This window comes from Calliphora vicina, chromosome 5 (assembly GCF_958450345.1).
Source record: "Calliphora vicina chromosome 5, idCalVici1.1, whole genome shotgun sequence".
NCBI lineage: Eukaryota > Metazoa > Arthropoda > Insecta > Diptera > Calliphoridae > Calliphora > Calliphora vicina.
This window is the reverse complement of record NC_088784.1, coordinates 79,657,156-79,676,010: the sequence shown is the minus strand read 5'-3', so window position 1 is coordinate 79,676,010 and position 18,855 is coordinate 79,657,156. Positions and strand designations below refer to the sequence as shown.

Below are 18,855 nucleotides of genomic sequence, written 5' to 3'. Positions count from 1 at the left end.
AAATAGGACAAAAATCGAGGTTGTCCGGTTTTTTCCTTATATCTCAGCCATTTATCAATTTTAAATAGCAACCGAGCCGGAAGAGTTCCCGACATATTGATGTATGTATCATGTATTTAAGTTATTTGGGGGCTACGGAAAGTTGATTTCAACATACAGACGGACAGACGGACATGGCTATATCGACTTCGCTATGTATAACGATCCAGAATATACACACATATATAATTTGTGGGGTCGCAAATTAAAAATGTAGAAATTACAAACGGAATGACAAATTTATATATACCCATGGCGAAGTGTATAGTTCGGAATAAATGTGGATAAAATTATTCCTAATATTTGCAATCCTATTAAAAGTTTTATACTAATTTTAGTTTTAGAAACTCAATAAATATGTAATCTATATATGTATATAAAAATGAAATGGTCCATGTATGTAATGTCATCACGTGAGAACGGCTGGAGCGATTTGGCTGATTTTTTTTATTTGATTCGAAATTTTCAGGAGATGGTTTGTAAAAAAAAAAATTCAAAAATTCCGGGTAAAACTCGGAAATTCTTTTTTTTTGTGAGTCCAGTCAACTGTAATAAAAAAGCTCCCTAAAGTAGGCAGTACAATTTTAAATATTTTATTTGCAAATAAATAAGAACAGGCTGGTGTGAGTGGGTTGGTGAAACTTGAAGAAATAACATTAGTAAATGCTACCGGGCGAAGCTGGGGCGATCAACTAGTATGTAATAAAATCTTTAGTTACTAACAAAACTCAATGCAATTTTCAAGGTTTTTTAAATTTGTCATTCTAAATAACAAAGTGTAAAAAACCTTATCAAAAGGTCAAAGAGAATCCCACAATTCCTAAAAGTTGGAGCGAAAATCCCAAAAATGGTATCTTTTACAATTTTGCCCATAATAATCCACACTTCCTTTGGGGGCTGGAAAAATACATTGGGGATAAATAGGGAACACATCAAGGTTTCCGTTTTTTGATCCCAGCTTTGGGATTTTAGAACATGTGGACCTAATTTGAAATTTTAATAAAAAATAGGTAAAATTCCGAAGGGCGTAGAGGCGACATATTCAAATGTCTTTTATACCAAAATGTTATCCGTAAAGATACCTTACAGAAAAATATAAAATTGTTAATGTTCTTAAAGAAAGTTTATTTTTAATTAAAAAAAAGAAAAGTCACCTTTTGAATATTTAAATTGAAAATCGTTTATTTTTGGATTCATAATCGATATTGCTCTGAAATCCTTTGTATGTTATTCATAATTTAGTTGTCTAACCAACAAAAAATCGAGTCCATTCGGTCCAAAAGTCGACCTATATTTTTAAAAAAGCGGACCAATGTATGGCAAAATTTTGCAATTTCAATTTTGAAATGCCTATAACTCGGAAGAGATAAATAGCACACGCAAGCATGTTTTTCAAGACCTAGCCGAGCGCTTTCCAAAAATATAAAAATCTTTGAAATCGGAAGGGAAACAAAAAATTGCACGTGTTTAAAAATGTTACATGTCGAAGGTACCCTAATTTGAGCCACCATAGCGCCGCCCTGGATCATTTGTAGGGCCCATTTTAATAACTGTACAACGGATACTAAAACCATATATTCGGTTTGGCGATTTTGATGATCAATTTTTTATGGGCCACCAGAGATGTTAAACGAGGATCAGTGGGTGGCTTCTGATCCGAATCTGAAATTTAAAATATAGATAGTATAGATAGTAGGTTATATTTAATTAGTTCAAGAGATATTAAGCTTTAATTTTGGTCGATAATTTGTTTGTTTTTTGACATGACTGGCCTAACATTTTTTTTAAAAATATCACGAATATTTGTGATAAAATTCTGGAGAATATAAAACAAACTGTTATCTTGTCCATATAAAATGTTACACGCATCCAAAGCTGAAACATCTTTTTACAGTTTCAACTTTGGATAGGGTCTAAAGTGTGTGCAATTAGTTACACAAGACTTCTGCCCAATTTTAATGTATGTAGATGCCATAGGTAAGGTCGGGTTAAGGAGAACAATATTTTTCGAATTTGAGTACAGACTTACTTGTACAGTTCAAGTTGGTTTGTTTTTTCATTCATGTGTTTATTTTAAAAATTAAAAACAGACTTACGCAACTAAATTCCCTAGTGTGAAAGAGGTCATATTTATTCACTTTTTCCAGAAATCCTCCAATTAAAGACTTTATAGTTGCTTGAGTTATCTTTTTGGACGAGATGGTCCACTTACGCTTAAAGTCGGTCATGTCTTGTGTTCTTTAATTATTTTTTACAACCGCCCAATACCTTTCCACAGGCCGAAGTAAACAGTTGGGTGGATTTGCATCCCTTGGTACAAAATTGACATTATTATTTGAATACCAATCAAGGCCTTTTTTCCGAAATGGTAAGATGTCAAATCAAGCCAGAAATATGAAAGCACTCTGTGCTGATTCAAGACATGTAAAAACCGTGTTTATCATGCCTAATGCCAAAAATAGTTTCTTTGTTTATTGTCCGATGTCGTTCTTGAACATTACCTCGTCCGGCCACATAAAAATCTTGACCCAGAAGTTTTTTACCTCAATTTTTTCGCTCCCTCTTTTGTGTCTAAATTCTTTACCACATTGCGATCTGGAACTTTGGATCTGCGCACAAAGGAATCATAACATTTACAAATAATTTCTCTATTTACATACATATCGATGGCTTAATATAAAAAGGCCCTAACTCGTGTTTTTTTTGTAAGTCCAGATTTCCGTTTATTTCGATAAATGGTCCGATCATTTATCATAATTAGCCAAAAAAATCTCGACTTAAAAAAACACGAGTTAGGGCCTTTTTATATTAAGCCATCGATATGTACATAAGTATTTATTTTCACCATGAAAAGTATTAATAAATATCTTAAAAATAACATTCGTTCCTTTATCCTTATTTCTTGTCTTCCTTTTCTTTTTCCTGTTCCGCCTTTTTGGCCTTTTCCTTGGCACGATTTTCCTTTACTCTTTCCCTTGCCTTTTGCATATGCTCCGCACAATCTTTCGGTTTAGTCTTCAAAGTCATGGCATCATGGGCTGCCTTCTTGCGGGCCCGCTCCGATATACAACGCTCACCGCAACCAATGGACACGTAGCGACCGATATAGCAACCACAAATGCTGCAATAATGATTGATGTCGTAACGACCTTCAGATGTTTTGCTGAAAAGGAAGAGATAGTCAAAATTCAGTAATTACATTGTGCACGAATTTGACACTTTTTTGCAAAAAAAATATATTTCTAAAACGACTGAGCAGATTTTTACTCAAATAAAATTTTATTGCGGAATTTCGATTTTTTTTTGAGTTTATTCAATAAGCTAAACCATTTTTGAGTTCGAAATAATGCTATATCTCGAAAATAAGAGCTAACCTAAAAAAACGGTTAGCACCACTGGATTCAGCGTAATCGAATTAGTTTTACCCGCCGGGTGCCCCACTCGACAGTTTTCGCAACTAGCACAGTGTTATTAATTTTCAGTTTCCACAATAGTTAAATAAATTTGAAACAATTTAAATCCATTTATTGAAATTCGAATTTTAGTTAACTGCTTCTTCAAAAATCCGCGATTTATGTAATTAAAACCTTTACTAATTCTACTAAAACTTCGTTTACACGATAACATTTTACGATACACTCTTTTGGGACAGCATCAAGGCGAATTCATACAAGGTGGTGTCAGTTCTACAAAAACAACGATTGGTCTTAACAAATGTCAAAAAACCAAAATGAAAAATTAAACAAATAAGTATTTAAACTTAATATAGTGTAGATAATTCAATAGTGAGGGCTTTACTTATTTATGTAAACAATAAACATTTTGAATTAGCTTAGAATATGTAGATATTTAAATATAAAAACAAGCTTTGACAGTTGTTAGAACCAAAAAGCGAATAAAAAAATTATCAGCTGTTTGACTGACTCCACCTTGTATAAATTCGCCTTGGGACAGCATCATATTAAATTATGATTCTCTTCATTTTTTATAACTTTTCAAAAAACCATTCTACAAGCTGATTCGATTTTATTTTTGTTACCGTCCCTTTAATACCGAAACACAATAAGAGTATTTGATTACAATAAATAAACACTTACCACATATTGGTGGCCTTTAGAAACTTTTGCCAACATGTAACCACTTCCAAACGCACTACACTTAACGATTCCGCCAAACATGCCGGACAATTTATGTATGTTGGATGCTTTTGCAAATATCCAATATTTTTCAATTCGATAGGTTTGATAAGGGGCTGTGGTGGTCCCGGCAAAATAACTTCGATGCAAGTTTCCTCCTCAATAGCGACCATTATCAATGATGTTGTTATACGATCGCTTAAATACTAAATGAAACTAATTGTTAAACAATTTTAAGATTTTTCTAAATAAATCTCTGGGATTGTGAGAAATTTTTCTGGGAAAATGAGTAAGAAAAATGATTCAGTGCTCTTAAAACTTTTAAATTTTTAAGAGCAAACTATTTGAAAGATTTCTCATGCTCTTAAAAGTTAGTTTGTTTACATATTTTTTTGTAAATATTTTTTTCATAGTACTATTATAAATACAATGTTTTAAATTAATTAAAGAATAGAAAATATTTAGAATGAATGACCAAACTTTGCCGCAACATTTGATACATTTTTTATAGAAAATTATTGCTATTGATAATTTGTATACACTCAGGTCTCGTTTTATGCGGATTCAAATTTATGCGGTTTTTAATTTCACGATATTTTTTTTGGAATTTTAACAGATTTTAAAATTTTAGATGTTTATTTTTTAAATTCTAGTGATGAAAATTATATTTTACAATATGATGATATGATTATATCATCTAGTGATGAAAGTGACGTTGAACCAATTCCTTAACTATGCCGACAATTATATTGATTGATCATACATATTTACAGAATTTCCTTTAAAAATATTTTAGATTATTTTTTTGATCATTTTCTGTTTTTTCTGTTATTAATGAATTAATATTATATTTTTGTTTATTTTTTTTAAAGAGTTTTTGTTTTTACTGTTTAAGTAAATGAAATAAATATATTTTTGTTGATATTTTTATTCCATTTTGCTTTGGATTTTTAATGAAAATTTGAATTTATGCGGTTTTTCAGAATTTTGGAACGAATCATTAGTTTGTATATGAAGCTAGAGTATCGTTTTATGCGAATTCAATTTATGCGATTTTTTTTGGAACGCATCTATCGCATAAAACGAGACGTGAGTGTATAGAAAATCATTGCTATTTTTGTAGAAGCTTATTGCGATTGATAAATTTTCTGTAGTAATTTATTACTATCGATAAATTGTTTATTGCTATTGATGAATTGTCTATAGAAAATTATTGGCAAATTTTTGTACAAAAATTATTGCTATTGCTAAATTTTCTATAGAAATTTATTGCTATTGATTAATTTTATATAGCAAATTGTTGCTAAAAAAAAACAAAAAAAAAATATTGTTATTAGTAAACTTTCTATAAAAAATTATGGCTATTTATAAATGATTTATAGAAAATTATTGCTATTGATAAATTTTCTGCAGAAAATTATTGCTATTCATTTTTTTAACACTTTAAACGCATTATTGGTTTTTGGAAAAAAAGACCTTAGTTCACAATTTATGCTATAGCTTTGGAATGGAAAGCGATAAATTAATGAATAAAATTGGAAATTAAAGCATACTTAATGTGCTATTAAAAATTCTATTAATAAATTTATTATAATTATTTATATTAGTATACATTTAATTTAAATTTTATTTTTGTTTTTCACAAAATTTTGTAAATTTTAAATTTTTTTCAAAAAAGTCAGAAAAGAGAATATTATAATAATTCATAAATACATAAAAACACAGCTTTCAAAAATATGGAAAAAAAATTTAAACCTGCTAGGCGTTTTTTGTGATTCGGAAAAATATAATTTTCGCTGTAACTTTGAAATGAATGTAATATTCCTATTAGTATAAATTTGTATCCAGTTTTTCTTTCACTAAATTCAGTAAATGTAAAAATTAAAATTTAAAAGTTTTGGGCGAATCTTTGGTTTCGTTTTACATACTTAATAAAAAATATATTAAAATATTTGTATTATTCTGCATTCTCAAATTCACCACAAATATCCCAATTATCATTATCATTATCTTAATCATCATCATTATTATAATCGTCTTCATCATTATCATCATCACAATCTTCATCGTTGTTATCATTTACTGGTGTTGTTAAATAAATGACAACCAGAGTTTTTAAACAAAAATGAAAATAAAAAAAGGGCCGGGCATTGTCTGGACTTTTTTTCTTAAATATAAGCTATACTCCTATACTATTCTAAAATCTATAAAACTAATTTCAACTATTACTAACTTAATACTTGTGTCCCATTAAATGCGGAAATTATTCCAATTTTGGACTTTTTTATAAAAATTATTAAAAAAATATACACATAATTTTTATAAAAACAAAAAATTTTAATATATGCTTTAATACCTGATTGAAGGTTCCATTATAAAAGATTTACTTTTAATAGATTTAATACTAACAATAATCGCTTGAATTGTAAAAATTTCCTATTTTTTCACTTTTTTAAAAATCAGCAATAATTTACTAACTTTGACCGCTCACTGAAAAGAAAACTTAGTTGATTTATTTTTACAGCTAGTGATGTAGAATTTTATCTACTTTTACCCTATACCAAAATTTATTATAAAAACTTTATTTCTAAATTTCAATTAAATGCCACTTTTATACCATTTGGACCCAACGTGCAAAGGTCAAATTTCAAAAAAATTTAAAATTTGACCAAGCATATTTTTCCAAATATGCTTATTATGACACGAACGCTAAAACTATTCGTGTTAATCATTTCGCTCATTGCGAGCAAAAGTTATGTTGGTTTAAAGTTTAAACTAAATCTTAAAAAGAAAGCTATGCTGATTATCATAGACGCATGATTAATATTATTTATTACCTACATCACATTTATGTTTATCATACGCTCCATAAGCAAAATTTATACACGAAATAAAGTGCCAAAAATTGTGATTTTTTAAATTTTTTAGGGGGTCATTGTCATTTAGCCGATTTTTAAATCGACCCGCCCTAGTACATATCTATCAGTTGCTCTCACTTAGTTATTGAACATTATAGTGTAAACAAAAACTTTTTTTTTGGTTCGGAATTGCTGAATTTTGTGTCAACAAAGCGTCATATGCGGGAAATTTGGCTTTACTTCTTTAATTTAAAAAAAGTGCAGCTAAAGCAACTGATACGTTTGAATCGAGCATTGACCGAAAAATGACCAGACATGAAACCGTAATATTCCATCATTGTCATGATGGCTAGGCCACATTGCAATACCTGTTAAAAAGTACTTAAAATTAAGTTGTTGGGAAGTTTTGCGCAGACTGTGTCCCGTCCCACAACTATTTGTTTCGATCGATGCAGAATGCGAAAGGCTTCAGAATAAACTATTCAGTTTTATGTACATATATCTAGCAAAAAAGTAAAATTTTGTGAAAATGGGCGAATTCACTTAATTGTGAATGGATTCGAAAAGAATCCTTCGATTTTTATGATCAATATCTCATTTTGTTGCTATTACATGCGGCTATGCGACAAAGTAATAAACATGTACAATTTCTGCCGTTTTCAATTTTTCATGATTTTTTTAAAACAAAAAAAAAATTTGGTATTTTCACGTCAAAAATATATTTTTTGCTTCAATTTGTTATTATAACTCCGAAACTACTGTGCCGAATAAAACGCAATATATAAACGGATTAAAACTTATGTAAATCTAAAATTTTCTAAGTTTATTTTAATAATATCGGACTCACTTTATTTGAGTTATCATAAATTATGTGGAGAAACGTGTAAAAAAATTCAAAATCTTATAAAAAAAATTCGGTTGATATTACGAATTTGTTTTCTCTGTGTATATATAAGTTCGTCATTCTGTTTGTAATTTCTACATTTTTCATTCTTCCGATCGCGATGACAGATTTAGATAGCTCTTTCTTCAGTCTTTCGAAAAAAATATTTAAAAAAAATAAAAAATTTTTAATATTTTTTTTCCGAAATCAAAAACTTTTTGACTTTTTTTTAAAATCGATATTGCAAAAAAATTTCAAAAATTGTATTTCTTGAGTTATAAACAATATCTTAAAGGAATGGACCTAAGCTTTCTTTTGACTAAAAAAAAAAATTAAAAAAGGGCCCATTTAAAAAAACAAAAAATAGAATTTGCAAAAAAAAAAAGAATTTTAAGTCATGAGTTAAAAAATATTTATTTTGATAGATATCCCACTCGCATCCTTCTAAGCGACCGAAAGGGTCTTCAAGGAAAATATCTAAGCTTTTGTTTGAGCTAAAAAAAAAAATAAAAAAGAATCCATTTTAAAAAAAAAAGTCAACAAAGATTTTGATTTTGCAAAAAAAGTCAAAAAATGTATATTTTGAGTTACAAAATATTCATTTTGATAGATATCCCACTACCCACAAATAGGTGTTCAAATATCTAAGCTTTATTTTAAGAAAAAAAAAGTTCCCATTTTAAAAAAAAAGGCAAAAAAGTTTTTGATTTCGGAAATAAAATATTAATCATTTTTTATTTTTTTTTTAATATTTTTTTTCGAAAGATTGAAGAAAGAGCTATCTAAACTATTTGGGACACATTTTGCTAAGAACAATAGGTAATAAGTTACATGGATAAGAAAAACACCTGCTTGACTAAAAAGTCAAACTTTGACCTCCTCTAACTCAGAGAGTTCTCGACCGGTCTTGTTGAAAAATTGTGTCTGAGTTACTATCTAATAGAACTAACCTTGGTGCAAATGAAAACATTCATCGGAATGAAAAAATTCATCCCGATCGGAAGACATCGATTTCAAAAGTTGGTTCACTTGACATGCAATGCCCCATATACATTCTGTCCGTCTGTATGTTGAAATCAACTTTCCGTAGACCTGAAATAACTTACATACTTGATTCATACAACAATAAAATTTTCACTAATAAATTTAAAAATTTTAAATATTGAAAAAAAAAATTTTAATATAATTTGGTGAAGCCGAATATCGCTCTAAAGTTTTATTTGTATAATATCTTTAGCTATTACCAAAAATAACTTTTAATGATAATATGATCTCATTAGATCATAAATATGATTACGTTTGATCATAATATGATTTCATTGAGTCATATTATGATCGCTTTAAGCAATAGTATGACAATAATATTACGACTATATTTGATAATGATATTTTGTGATACTAATAATGATCATATTATGTTTGGACTACAATTATAAATCTTATCATAATATGTTATTCTTAGATTATGTTTTTTCTCTGCGTTCACAATAATTGTTATTAATAATTTGTTCATCAAAATTAATTGCTGTTGGTAATTTTTCTATAGAAATGTTCTTGAGAAAATTTTTAATTTTCTATAACAAAACGGTTAGCTATTCATTGTGTGCTATCTATAGATTTTCTATAGAAAATTATTGCTATCAATATATTGTATATTTCCCATCTCTGCTTTCCAGCATCAATTACTTCTATTTCTAGACGAAAATTTCATATTCATACAATTACTTAATTGTTTATGAGTGGAGAGTTCACTACGGTTTATTTCTATATAGAAATATTTTTTATTATGCGTAATTTGCACTATAAATGACCTCACCCCCAATTGTTAATGAAATTTTTATTTCATTTTCCCCGTATTTCGTATTAATTTTTCTAAATGTGCTTTTTTCCACTTGTTTAGTTTAAAATTTATTTATTTTTTCATACAAGATTTTGTGTACTCTTCTCTAAATGTAGACGGTGTATAAAATTTGTTAGCTCATTTATACACAGAAAAAATTATATTTCAATTTAAACATTTATCCCATATTGATCTAGTTTCAATTATTTCATAATTAAATCAAGTATTCATTTGCTCAAAAACAAAATTTCCTGATATTTTCTATTGAATTTTGAGTTTTGAATTTGATTATTTTGACAATTTGACGAATTGGTCAGTGAATCTATTGATTCACTTTAACCTGAAAAATTTTCTGAGTGTCAAACTATGAGATCGAATCTCTATGTGTCTTCAAAATATCTTTCAGAATTCTCTCATATCAATTAGATCTTCAGTGAGGACAAACATTTCTTCAAATATTTTTACAATCTGAAGGAAACTTCAAAACCATAAATCTTAGCCACAAATCATTAGGTTTTCTCTGCAAAGATATGCTAAGTTCCACATAACCGCCTATAGCGTACAAAATTCTTCATTCTTATATAAAAATCTGGTATTTTAAAGATCTGCTTGAACTCACAATTGAATGTTTGTTTATTTTTCACATGTCAGTACAAGTACTTCTAAGATGGCATCATTATAAATCAAAGATGATGGAAGCAAAAATTAAAAATAAATAGAGAAAAAAATATATTAAAATGCAAGTACATTACTTGTTACTTGTCTGTCTATTTAGCTGCAAATGGGCTGTGTTTGTTTTAATGAACTAATTTGAATGTTTGTTTTATAAAAAAAAAAAATTCTTTGCAGTTTGCAATAAATTTTAAGTGCATTTATTTACTTATCATTAAATTTTTGCAATTATTGTTCATTACAAGCAAATCTTCTTACAAAAAAAAAAAAATTCAATCTTGACAAAGTGTTTTGTCAAGCTGTCATAATAAACGAATTTATTTAAGAAATGCTTTGCAATAAATGACCAAGTAAAAAAAAATATTTAAAATAGTAAATAGAAACATTTCACACAGTGTTTTATGAAGAAGTTATGTTTTTATAAAATGTCCTTCATTTCTTTAACAATATTCTTAAAAGAATCTTCATGAATATACCGACGAGTTTATTAAGTTTCAAAGCATTTAATTTTCTAATTGTTTTACACATTTAAATCTAGTAAAAACTTTTAATTTCCAAAAGAGTATAGAAATATTATAGAACTTATTAGTTGAATATATGGTGGCGTATGAATAATATTAATTCCCGATTTAAGAATTTTTGCACTAATTTTGAATTTTTTCGGATTTACCTGCTCCCCACAGTATCAATAATTTTAAAATTTGTCTTCATTTAGAATATTTAATGTAAAGTTAGCTTTTCAAAAAGTATAAATTCCTAATACATCTTCTTAGAAATTTGTTAGACAACTTAAAAAGAATAAAAGTACTTTTTTCCCCAAAAATTAGCGAAAAATGGAATTTTTAAAAATTTTTAAATTCAAATGCATATAACTTTATTTTTAAACAGTTTGAAACAATCTTTTTGTTTGAAATACACATTTGTTTTTAGTACAATAAAATAAAAATAGAGAAAATCTGAAAATATTTGGAACCGCTGTTAACAAAAAAATTGGAGTAGTGTGGGTAAAAATGTTGAAAATTTTATTTTCAAATGCGAATATCTCCTAAGTTGTAAGAGATAATTGACACCTAAGACGATGTTTTCTATAGTGCTCGACGAGGAGATTCTATATGTGTATTTTTTTGATATTGGAAAATTGAAGATACCCGAGGTGTCCTACTTCGAGGACCCCTGGTGTGCCCATGCGTTCAAAATTCAAAACTTAAATTCACCAACACTTCTTCTTTTTTGCGCATGTCAAATTTCATTCAAATCGGATTAAGGGTTTAGAAGTTACAGATTTATTTCCCTCTATTTTTATACCCTACACCACCATAGTGGGGAGGGTATTATGCGTTTGTGCAGATGTTTGTAACACCCAAAAATACTAGTCTAACACCCACCTTAAAGTGTACCGATCGACTTAGAATCACTTTCTGAGTCGATTAAACGGTGTCCGTCCGTCCGTCCGGCTGGCTGTCCATGTAAACCTGTCGCAATGAAGATAATTCGATCAAATTTGGTACATATTAGTTTTTCGGCCTATTGAAACTGGCTGAAATCGGTCCATTATTTCACCTATCGGTCATAAATGTTTAATTTATATATGTTATATACATATATTCCGCTCCAAATAAGTTTTATTTAAACAAAATTCATGTCACCAAATTTTGTTACAATCGGTCCATAATTAGTCATAGCTCCCATATAGACCCGCTTCCGAAAATCACTTTAACGTGCATAAATCGCTTAAAAATGTTGGTATACACACAAAATTCAACATAAAAAAACTTTCATATAGACATAAATCACAAGACCTAATTTCATGGTGATCGGTCCATAATTGGTCATAGCCCCCATATAAGGCCCACTTCCGAAAATCACTCAAAAATATAAATTATTGAAATTTTAAAAGAAAAATGTTTTTGCTCTTTTACTTAGTGTTTACTTTACTCTCTTACTTGTTTTCCATACCACTGTGCAATAGTTATTTAAATTTTTTTCTATGAAAACTTATTTTTTTTGCAGTGTTTTAAAGACAATTTTGTATTGACAAATATGAGACATTACTTTTAAAATCGGCGTATATTTGCAAAAGTTATTAATCTTCTTCGAAAAAAGTTCGAACAAATTTTCCTTGGAAATTAAAATTTTTTTTAAATTTTTTTGTTTTTTTTATTAATAATAAATATTCTATGCTAATCGACCTATTATGTTGTAAATTCAATATTTTTATACCCATCATTCATTTGCGACCCCACAAAGTATATATATTCTGGATCTGAACTTTCCGTAGCCCCTAAATAACCGAGCCGGAATAGGGGAAACCCTCTATTTTTGGCCTTTTTTTGATCTATATCTGGATTACTAAGTCATTAATATAGACAACATGGATATCTAATGATGGATATTTTAAAGTCCATTGCAACGATGTATATACTGCTATAGTAGTTGGACCTACAATGGGTCAAAATCGGGGAAAATATTTTTTAACCCGAATTTTTTTTTCATCAAAAATTTCTTTTGTCATAAATTATTTTTCCAAAAAAAAAAAAATTAAAAAACAAATTTCGAAAAAACTTTTTAAAAAAAAATTTAAAAAACAATTTCGAAAAGAAAAATTTTTAAAAAAATATTAAAAAACAATTTCGAAAAGAAAAAATTTAAAAAAAAAACGTTTTTATAAAAAAATTTTAATTTTGTTTACCTAAAAATATTTAAAAAAAAATTATTTTTAAGTATAATTTTTTGAAGGGCATCTAATATTCGGCACAGCCGAATACAGCTCTCTTACTTGTTTTTATTCATATACATATATATATTCATATGTTTTTATTCATTTACAATTCACATTTGAAAATTGTTTAGTTAAGAACTAAATTTCCTTTATACATTGGTATAAATTTGTATATGCTTTCATATCAAAATAAGCAATGAAAAGCCTAAAATCCAAAAAAAAATATTCTGACCAAAAATCGATTTTTTATATAAAAACTAAAAAAATATCTAAATTTGCTAATAACTTGGCCAACAAGCGTTTAATCAAGAAAAGGAGCTCGATCTGTGATCCTTTAGTTTTTTTGACAACAGGTTCTTTGTCTCTCCGTAACGCTTCTATGTATATTTTATTCTATGACCATAAGATTCGTTGTACATATTTTAAAATCAAATGTAAATAAAACATAACCCAAACCTATATGATTAAAAATTATCATTCAGCAATAACATTTTTTTCTTTTGACTATCTTTACCCATTTCAAATCGTTTCTCACAAAGTCACAAATCGATCAGAAGGATTTTTATACCCTACACCACCATAGTGGGGAGGGTATAATGCGTTTGTTCATATGTTTGTAACGCCCAAAAATATTAGTCTAACACCCATATTAAAGTATACCGATCGAATTATAATCTCTTTTTGAGTCGATTAAACGATGTCCGTCCGTCCGTCTGGTCGGCTGGCTGTCCATGTAAACTTTGTGCGCAATTTTGAAGATATTTCGATCAAATTTGGTACATATTATTTTTTCGGCTCAAGGACCAAGCCTATTGAAACTGGCTGAAATCGGTCCATTATTTCACCTAGCCCCCATACAAATGTCCTCCCGAAATTTTACTTTATCGGTCATAAATGTTTAATTTATATATGTATCTCCACAAATTCCGCTCCAAATAAGTCTTATATACACAAAATTCATGTCACCAAATTTTGTTATGATCGGTCCATAATTAGTCATAGATCCCATATAGACCCGCTTCCGAAAATCACTTTAACGTGCATAAATCGCTTAAAAATTTTGGTATACACACAAAATTCAACATAGTTAACTTTAATATAGACATAAATCACACAACCTAATTTCGGTCCATAATTGGTCATAGCCTCCATATAAGGCCCACTTCCGAAAATCACTCAAAAATATAAATTATTGAAATTTTAAAAGAAAAATGTTTTTGCTCTTTTACTTAGTGTAGGGCATTATCAAGCCCGACCATACTTTCTTATTTGTTTTTAGTTTGGACAGGACAACCAACATCTGTTGAGTCAGCTAGCTTCAAATAAAAAATTCTAATATTCAACTGAGCTTTTCTGAATTTCAAATGAAAATTCTTATTTTCAATTAGGAATTTCTGAATTTCAAATGAAAATGGTCATTATCAATTGATTTTTTCTGAATATCAAATGAAAAATCTAATTTTCCATGGAAATTTTCTGATTTTCTAACGAAAAATCTAATTTTTAATTGAGTTTCTCTGAATTTAAAGTAAAAATTCTCAATTTCAATTGTTAATTTCCGAATTATAAATGAAAATTCTCATTATTAATTGTTCTTTTCCGAATTTGAAATTAAGAATCTCATTTTCAATTGGGATTTTCTGAATATCAAATGGAAAATTTCACTTACAATTGTTTTTTCCGAATTACTGTTGAAAATGGTGTAGTTAATAAAAAGTCATACAATTTTTTGGACAATGATTGAATTTTTTGGACAGATTTTCAGAACTCGTTTATTTTAAACTTCTAAATGGGAAACAGATTTCTGTATTGCCAACAAACAGCTGTTTACTGTAGCAATTGAAATATGCCGCACAAATGTTCATATATGTATTTATAAAAATATTCCTAAATAATAACTAAAAATATGCAAAACATGCAAACTCTCTTAAAACAATTATATTTTAAACAAAATCTCTTAAGAGAATATTGAACGAGTTTAGCTCTTTCTTAATAAATCTCTAGCATAACATATCAATGCACTACTTTGAAGATTTCAATCTAAAATGTTTAAATAAATTTTAGTTGATTTTAGCTATTTGTATAGAAAATAACCACACAAACAGCATTTAAATTTATTTTCGAAAGAAATCTTAAAAAAACGAAAAGAAAATTTCTTAAAAAAAAAAGAAAAACGAAAGTAATAGACGTGACTTTTTCACGCAAAAAGTGAAAACGAAAAATAGAAAAAAATCATATAAAAATCAATGGCTACAATTAACGAACAAAAACCAGCCAATGTTGAGGTGGTCATTGACAAAAAGGCACAAAAGGCAGGCGAAAAAATGTTGAGAGCCCAAAGGAATCAAGAAATTTACAATAATTTTGCCACGCCCCTAGTGGGCACATATTTGAATTTAACCCAAGAACCGGCTTTAATTAAATGTCCCAGTTGTGGCATAGAGGAACTAAGCGAAGTGATGGATGAATTAAAATGGTGGGCTGCGGAAATGAATCGTTTCCTAGGATGTTTATTTGTGTAAGTGAAGTTTGAAAATGAAATTTTAAAAATTAATTTTAAATATTGTTTATATTTTTTTTAATCACTAGAACTTTATGTTGTTGTTGGTGTCTGGACTATAGCCTGCCCTGTAAATCTAGCGAACGTAATCATTATTGCAAAAATTGTGGCTGCTATTTTGGGCGAGCCATGAGAGTCCCTCCACTAAACAAAGTCAAAATGCGTAAGCAGTGATAGAGTACATGAAACAGATGCTGCTAAGGCGGGCGTTGAAAACTATATAGTGTTCAGTTGGTTCTAATGTAGCTATAAATTTATTTTATTTTATCTGCTTATAATTTGATTATATATGGTGGCATTTACTGTGCTAAAGAAATGTTTAGATTGATCTACAAATGATCGCATACAACAACAAAAACAACAACAACAACATCATCAAATGTTTTCAAACAAAATAACATTTTAAATTTGTTTCTTTATTTTTTGTTAATATATAAATAAATAAATATCTATACAATATAAATATATTTTAAAGATATGTACATATATTTAAGTACGCTACATAAATAAAAAACAAAATATAAAAATCTCCCCCAAATTCTCTTAAGTTCTCTCTTTTGTACAAAGCAACAAATTTATATTTGTTTACTTGTTTATCAAATATTTTACCCACTCAGTATTTCCCCAAACGTTTAACCATACATCACCAAGCGCTTCAATACAAATCTTAAAGATTTCATAAAAAGTGAGTAATAATTCCACATACGGTTAAATGTCTGTTTAATTTAAAATGTTTTAATCATTTTAGTAATTAAATTTATGAACTTAATTCTAATAATTTTAATTTCTATTCAAGGTTAGTATACATTGTTTTTTATTTAGATTCTATATCCCATCATGCAGACCGAAGTTGCTTTACCATCACCTGTGTATTTTGCTGTTGGCCCCCAACCCCATGAGGTTTCTTGTCCATTTTGTAAACAATATAGCAAAACAACCATGAAACGTTCCTTCTTTCGCTGCTGTTTACGCCGCCATTATTGCTCCCACTGTGATGAATATTTCGGTTCTTATAGACGTCCTCAGTTGTAGTCTTAAAGTGTGAATATAAATTTATTTAAATTATCTTGTTAATTGTTTCATTTAAATTTAAACTATGGAAATTATAATAATAATAATAATAAATTTTGGAAATTGGTAATAAAAAATTAGTTGTTTTCTATAATTCAGCAACATTTTTGGAATAGAATAGAGACCCTATAATTCTGAAAGGTCACGTTGACTAGATAATTTTTGTAAAATAAACATAGTTCTGATCTGAGTTTTTTTTTTGCAGTGGATTAAAGTTTAAATTTTTTGATCGAAGGGATCATTATACTAAATGAAAAAAATACTGTAAGTTTATATCTGAGAGAATTCTTATTGTCAGTGATATATTGTGGAATTTTGTGGGGATAATTTTTGTGGAAGATCTTAACCCTATAACTCCTCTCTTTAGGGGTCAATTTGACCCATTTGCAACTTTGGTATCTTTTGTCCTTTTTGAAAGGACTTTTTCTGATTTTCTCGAAAAAGGGCCAAATTGACTCCTATAGTAAGGAGCTAGAGGGTTAAGACCTTCCACAAAAATAATCCCCATAAAATTCCACAATGTAACTCTGACAATAAGAATTCTCTAATACAATAACTTACACCTTTTTTTCAGTTAGTAATTAAAATGTTTACCCACTTTAAAGAATATTACGTGTCTTTGATATTATGTTTGTTCCAATAGTTGGCTTAATTTTTCTTTATAGTCATTTAATGAAAATTAAAACAAAAAAACGCCAAATGGGAATTTTAGGATTTTTTTCTAATGCGAACACTTTTGGTCAGAGGCTGATAAAATAATTCTATAACATATTTAAATCACAATAAATAAATCAGTATCCCATTGGAGATTCTAGTTATTAAGATTTTAGAACAAATATAGTATTAACGACATTTCGACAAAAAATGGTCCTTCCAAACAAAATTGTAAAGAACCTGTGAAGGACCAACATAAACCTTAGAATACTAACGCTATTTTATATTACAGTTACATAGTTAAGAACTTTCTTTAGATATACACTGATTCAACATCGCCAATCCCAAACATCAGAAGGTATAGAAATGATGTTTGGACTTTAGGTTGCCATCTCCCAATGCAGATCCACTAAGAAACTAAAACGGGTAAATTCGGTAACTAATACAGATATGCTACTTATAAAATTAGCAGACAGGAACTGGGTACTAGGAGAAAACGGGTAAAAATTGTATTTTGGTACTTTTTTATTACCAAATGTATCTTTTAAACCAATTCATTTCAAAGCATATTATTTACTTATTAAAATATAACAAACTAGCTGTCCCGTCAAACGTTGTTCTGCCATAGCTCACACAAAGTTTGAAGACTCCCACTATAATAGTACTCCAGATATGCATTAATACATTTTTACTTTGTATGGGAGGTGCCATGCCCATTGTTCCTATATAGGTCAATTGTGAATCTAAACCATCCAGGTACCCACTCAAACACACACAACAAATTTCACCGAAATCGGCCCAGCCGTTAAGGTGGAGTTCAGTTACTAACACACGTACAGAAGAATTATATATATAATAGGGTATTCAATCGATTAACCGTTAATCGGTTAACCGTTAATCGGTTAACCGATTAATTTGTGTCGATTAACCGAAATTCCTTTTTTTGCACTTTAACATATCTTTTTGTATTTATTTTTCCATTTCAATTCAAATACAAATTTCAAATTAAAATTGTATATTTTTTCAAACATCCAAGAAAAATGTTTAGTGAGAATAACAACTGACATATTTAATTTACATGTATTTGAAACTTTGTTTGCATTTACATGTTTATTTTTTATTTTATTTTTATTTTATTCAGTAATAAAAAGCCAATTTGGCCAACATAATATTATATAGTAATACAATAAACCTAAGTATAAAAACAAGGTTTAAATATTCAATAAATTTCATGTTACAATACTTTCAAATGGGCAGAACTTAACGAAACTATCAAAAGTATTCAATATTTAAAACAATCCGATGATATAACGAAATCTTTGTTATGCTTAGAAAAAAACTAAAAAAGCTGAGATATTGGATATTCTTTATCACGCTTTCGATTTCTCCAACATCTACAATCATCGAGAGAGTTTTTTCCAAG

At 28.4% G+C, this 18,855-nt stretch overlaps 3 protein-coding genes across 4 annotated transcripts; 2 read left to right on the top strand and 1 right to left on the bottom strand.

The window, feature by feature from the left end:
* Positions 1-2,878: 2,878 nt before the first annotated feature.
* On the bottom strand, positions 2,879-4,367 carry LOC135961955 (uncharacterized). The gene is made up of 2 exons (XM_065513610.1): positions 4,137-4,367; positions 2,879-3,202 (listed from the first exon to the last, which is right to left on the bottom strand). The coding sequence occupies exons 1-2, from the start codon at positions 4,346-4,348 to the stop codon at positions 2,935-2,937; spliced, it is 480 nt and encodes a 159-aa protein (XP_065369682.1). The 5' UTR covers positions 4,349-4,367; the 3' UTR covers positions 2,879-2,934.
* A 10,859-nt stretch (positions 4,368-15,226) lies between these two features.
* On the top strand, positions 15,227-16,245 carry LOC135961694 (uncharacterized). The gene is made up of 2 exons (XM_065513235.1): positions 15,227-15,665; positions 15,737-16,245. Exons 1-2 carry the CDS (start codon positions 15,394-15,396, stop codon positions 15,879-15,881), a joined length of 417 nt encoding a protein of 138 aa, XP_065369307.1. The 5' UTR covers positions 15,227-15,393; the 3' UTR covers positions 15,882-16,245.
* An 87-nt stretch (positions 16,246-16,332) lies between these two features.
* Positions 16,333-16,837, top strand: LOC135962200 (uncharacterized). 2 transcript variants are annotated; one of them, XM_065513982.1, is made up of 2 exons: positions 16,333-16,392; positions 16,530-16,837. In XM_065513982.1, exon 2 carries the CDS (start codon positions 16,545-16,547, stop codon positions 16,737-16,739), a length of 195 nt encoding a protein of 64 aa, XP_065370054.1. In that variant the 5' UTR covers positions 16,333-16,392; positions 16,530-16,544; the 3' UTR covers positions 16,740-16,837. The 2 variants fall into 2 exon arrangements, with proteins under 2 accessions (XP_065370054.1, XP_065370053.1); XM_065513981.1 differs by having other exon boundaries at positions 16,504-16,836.
* The last annotated feature ends 2,018 nt before the right edge of the window (positions 16,838-18,855 follow it).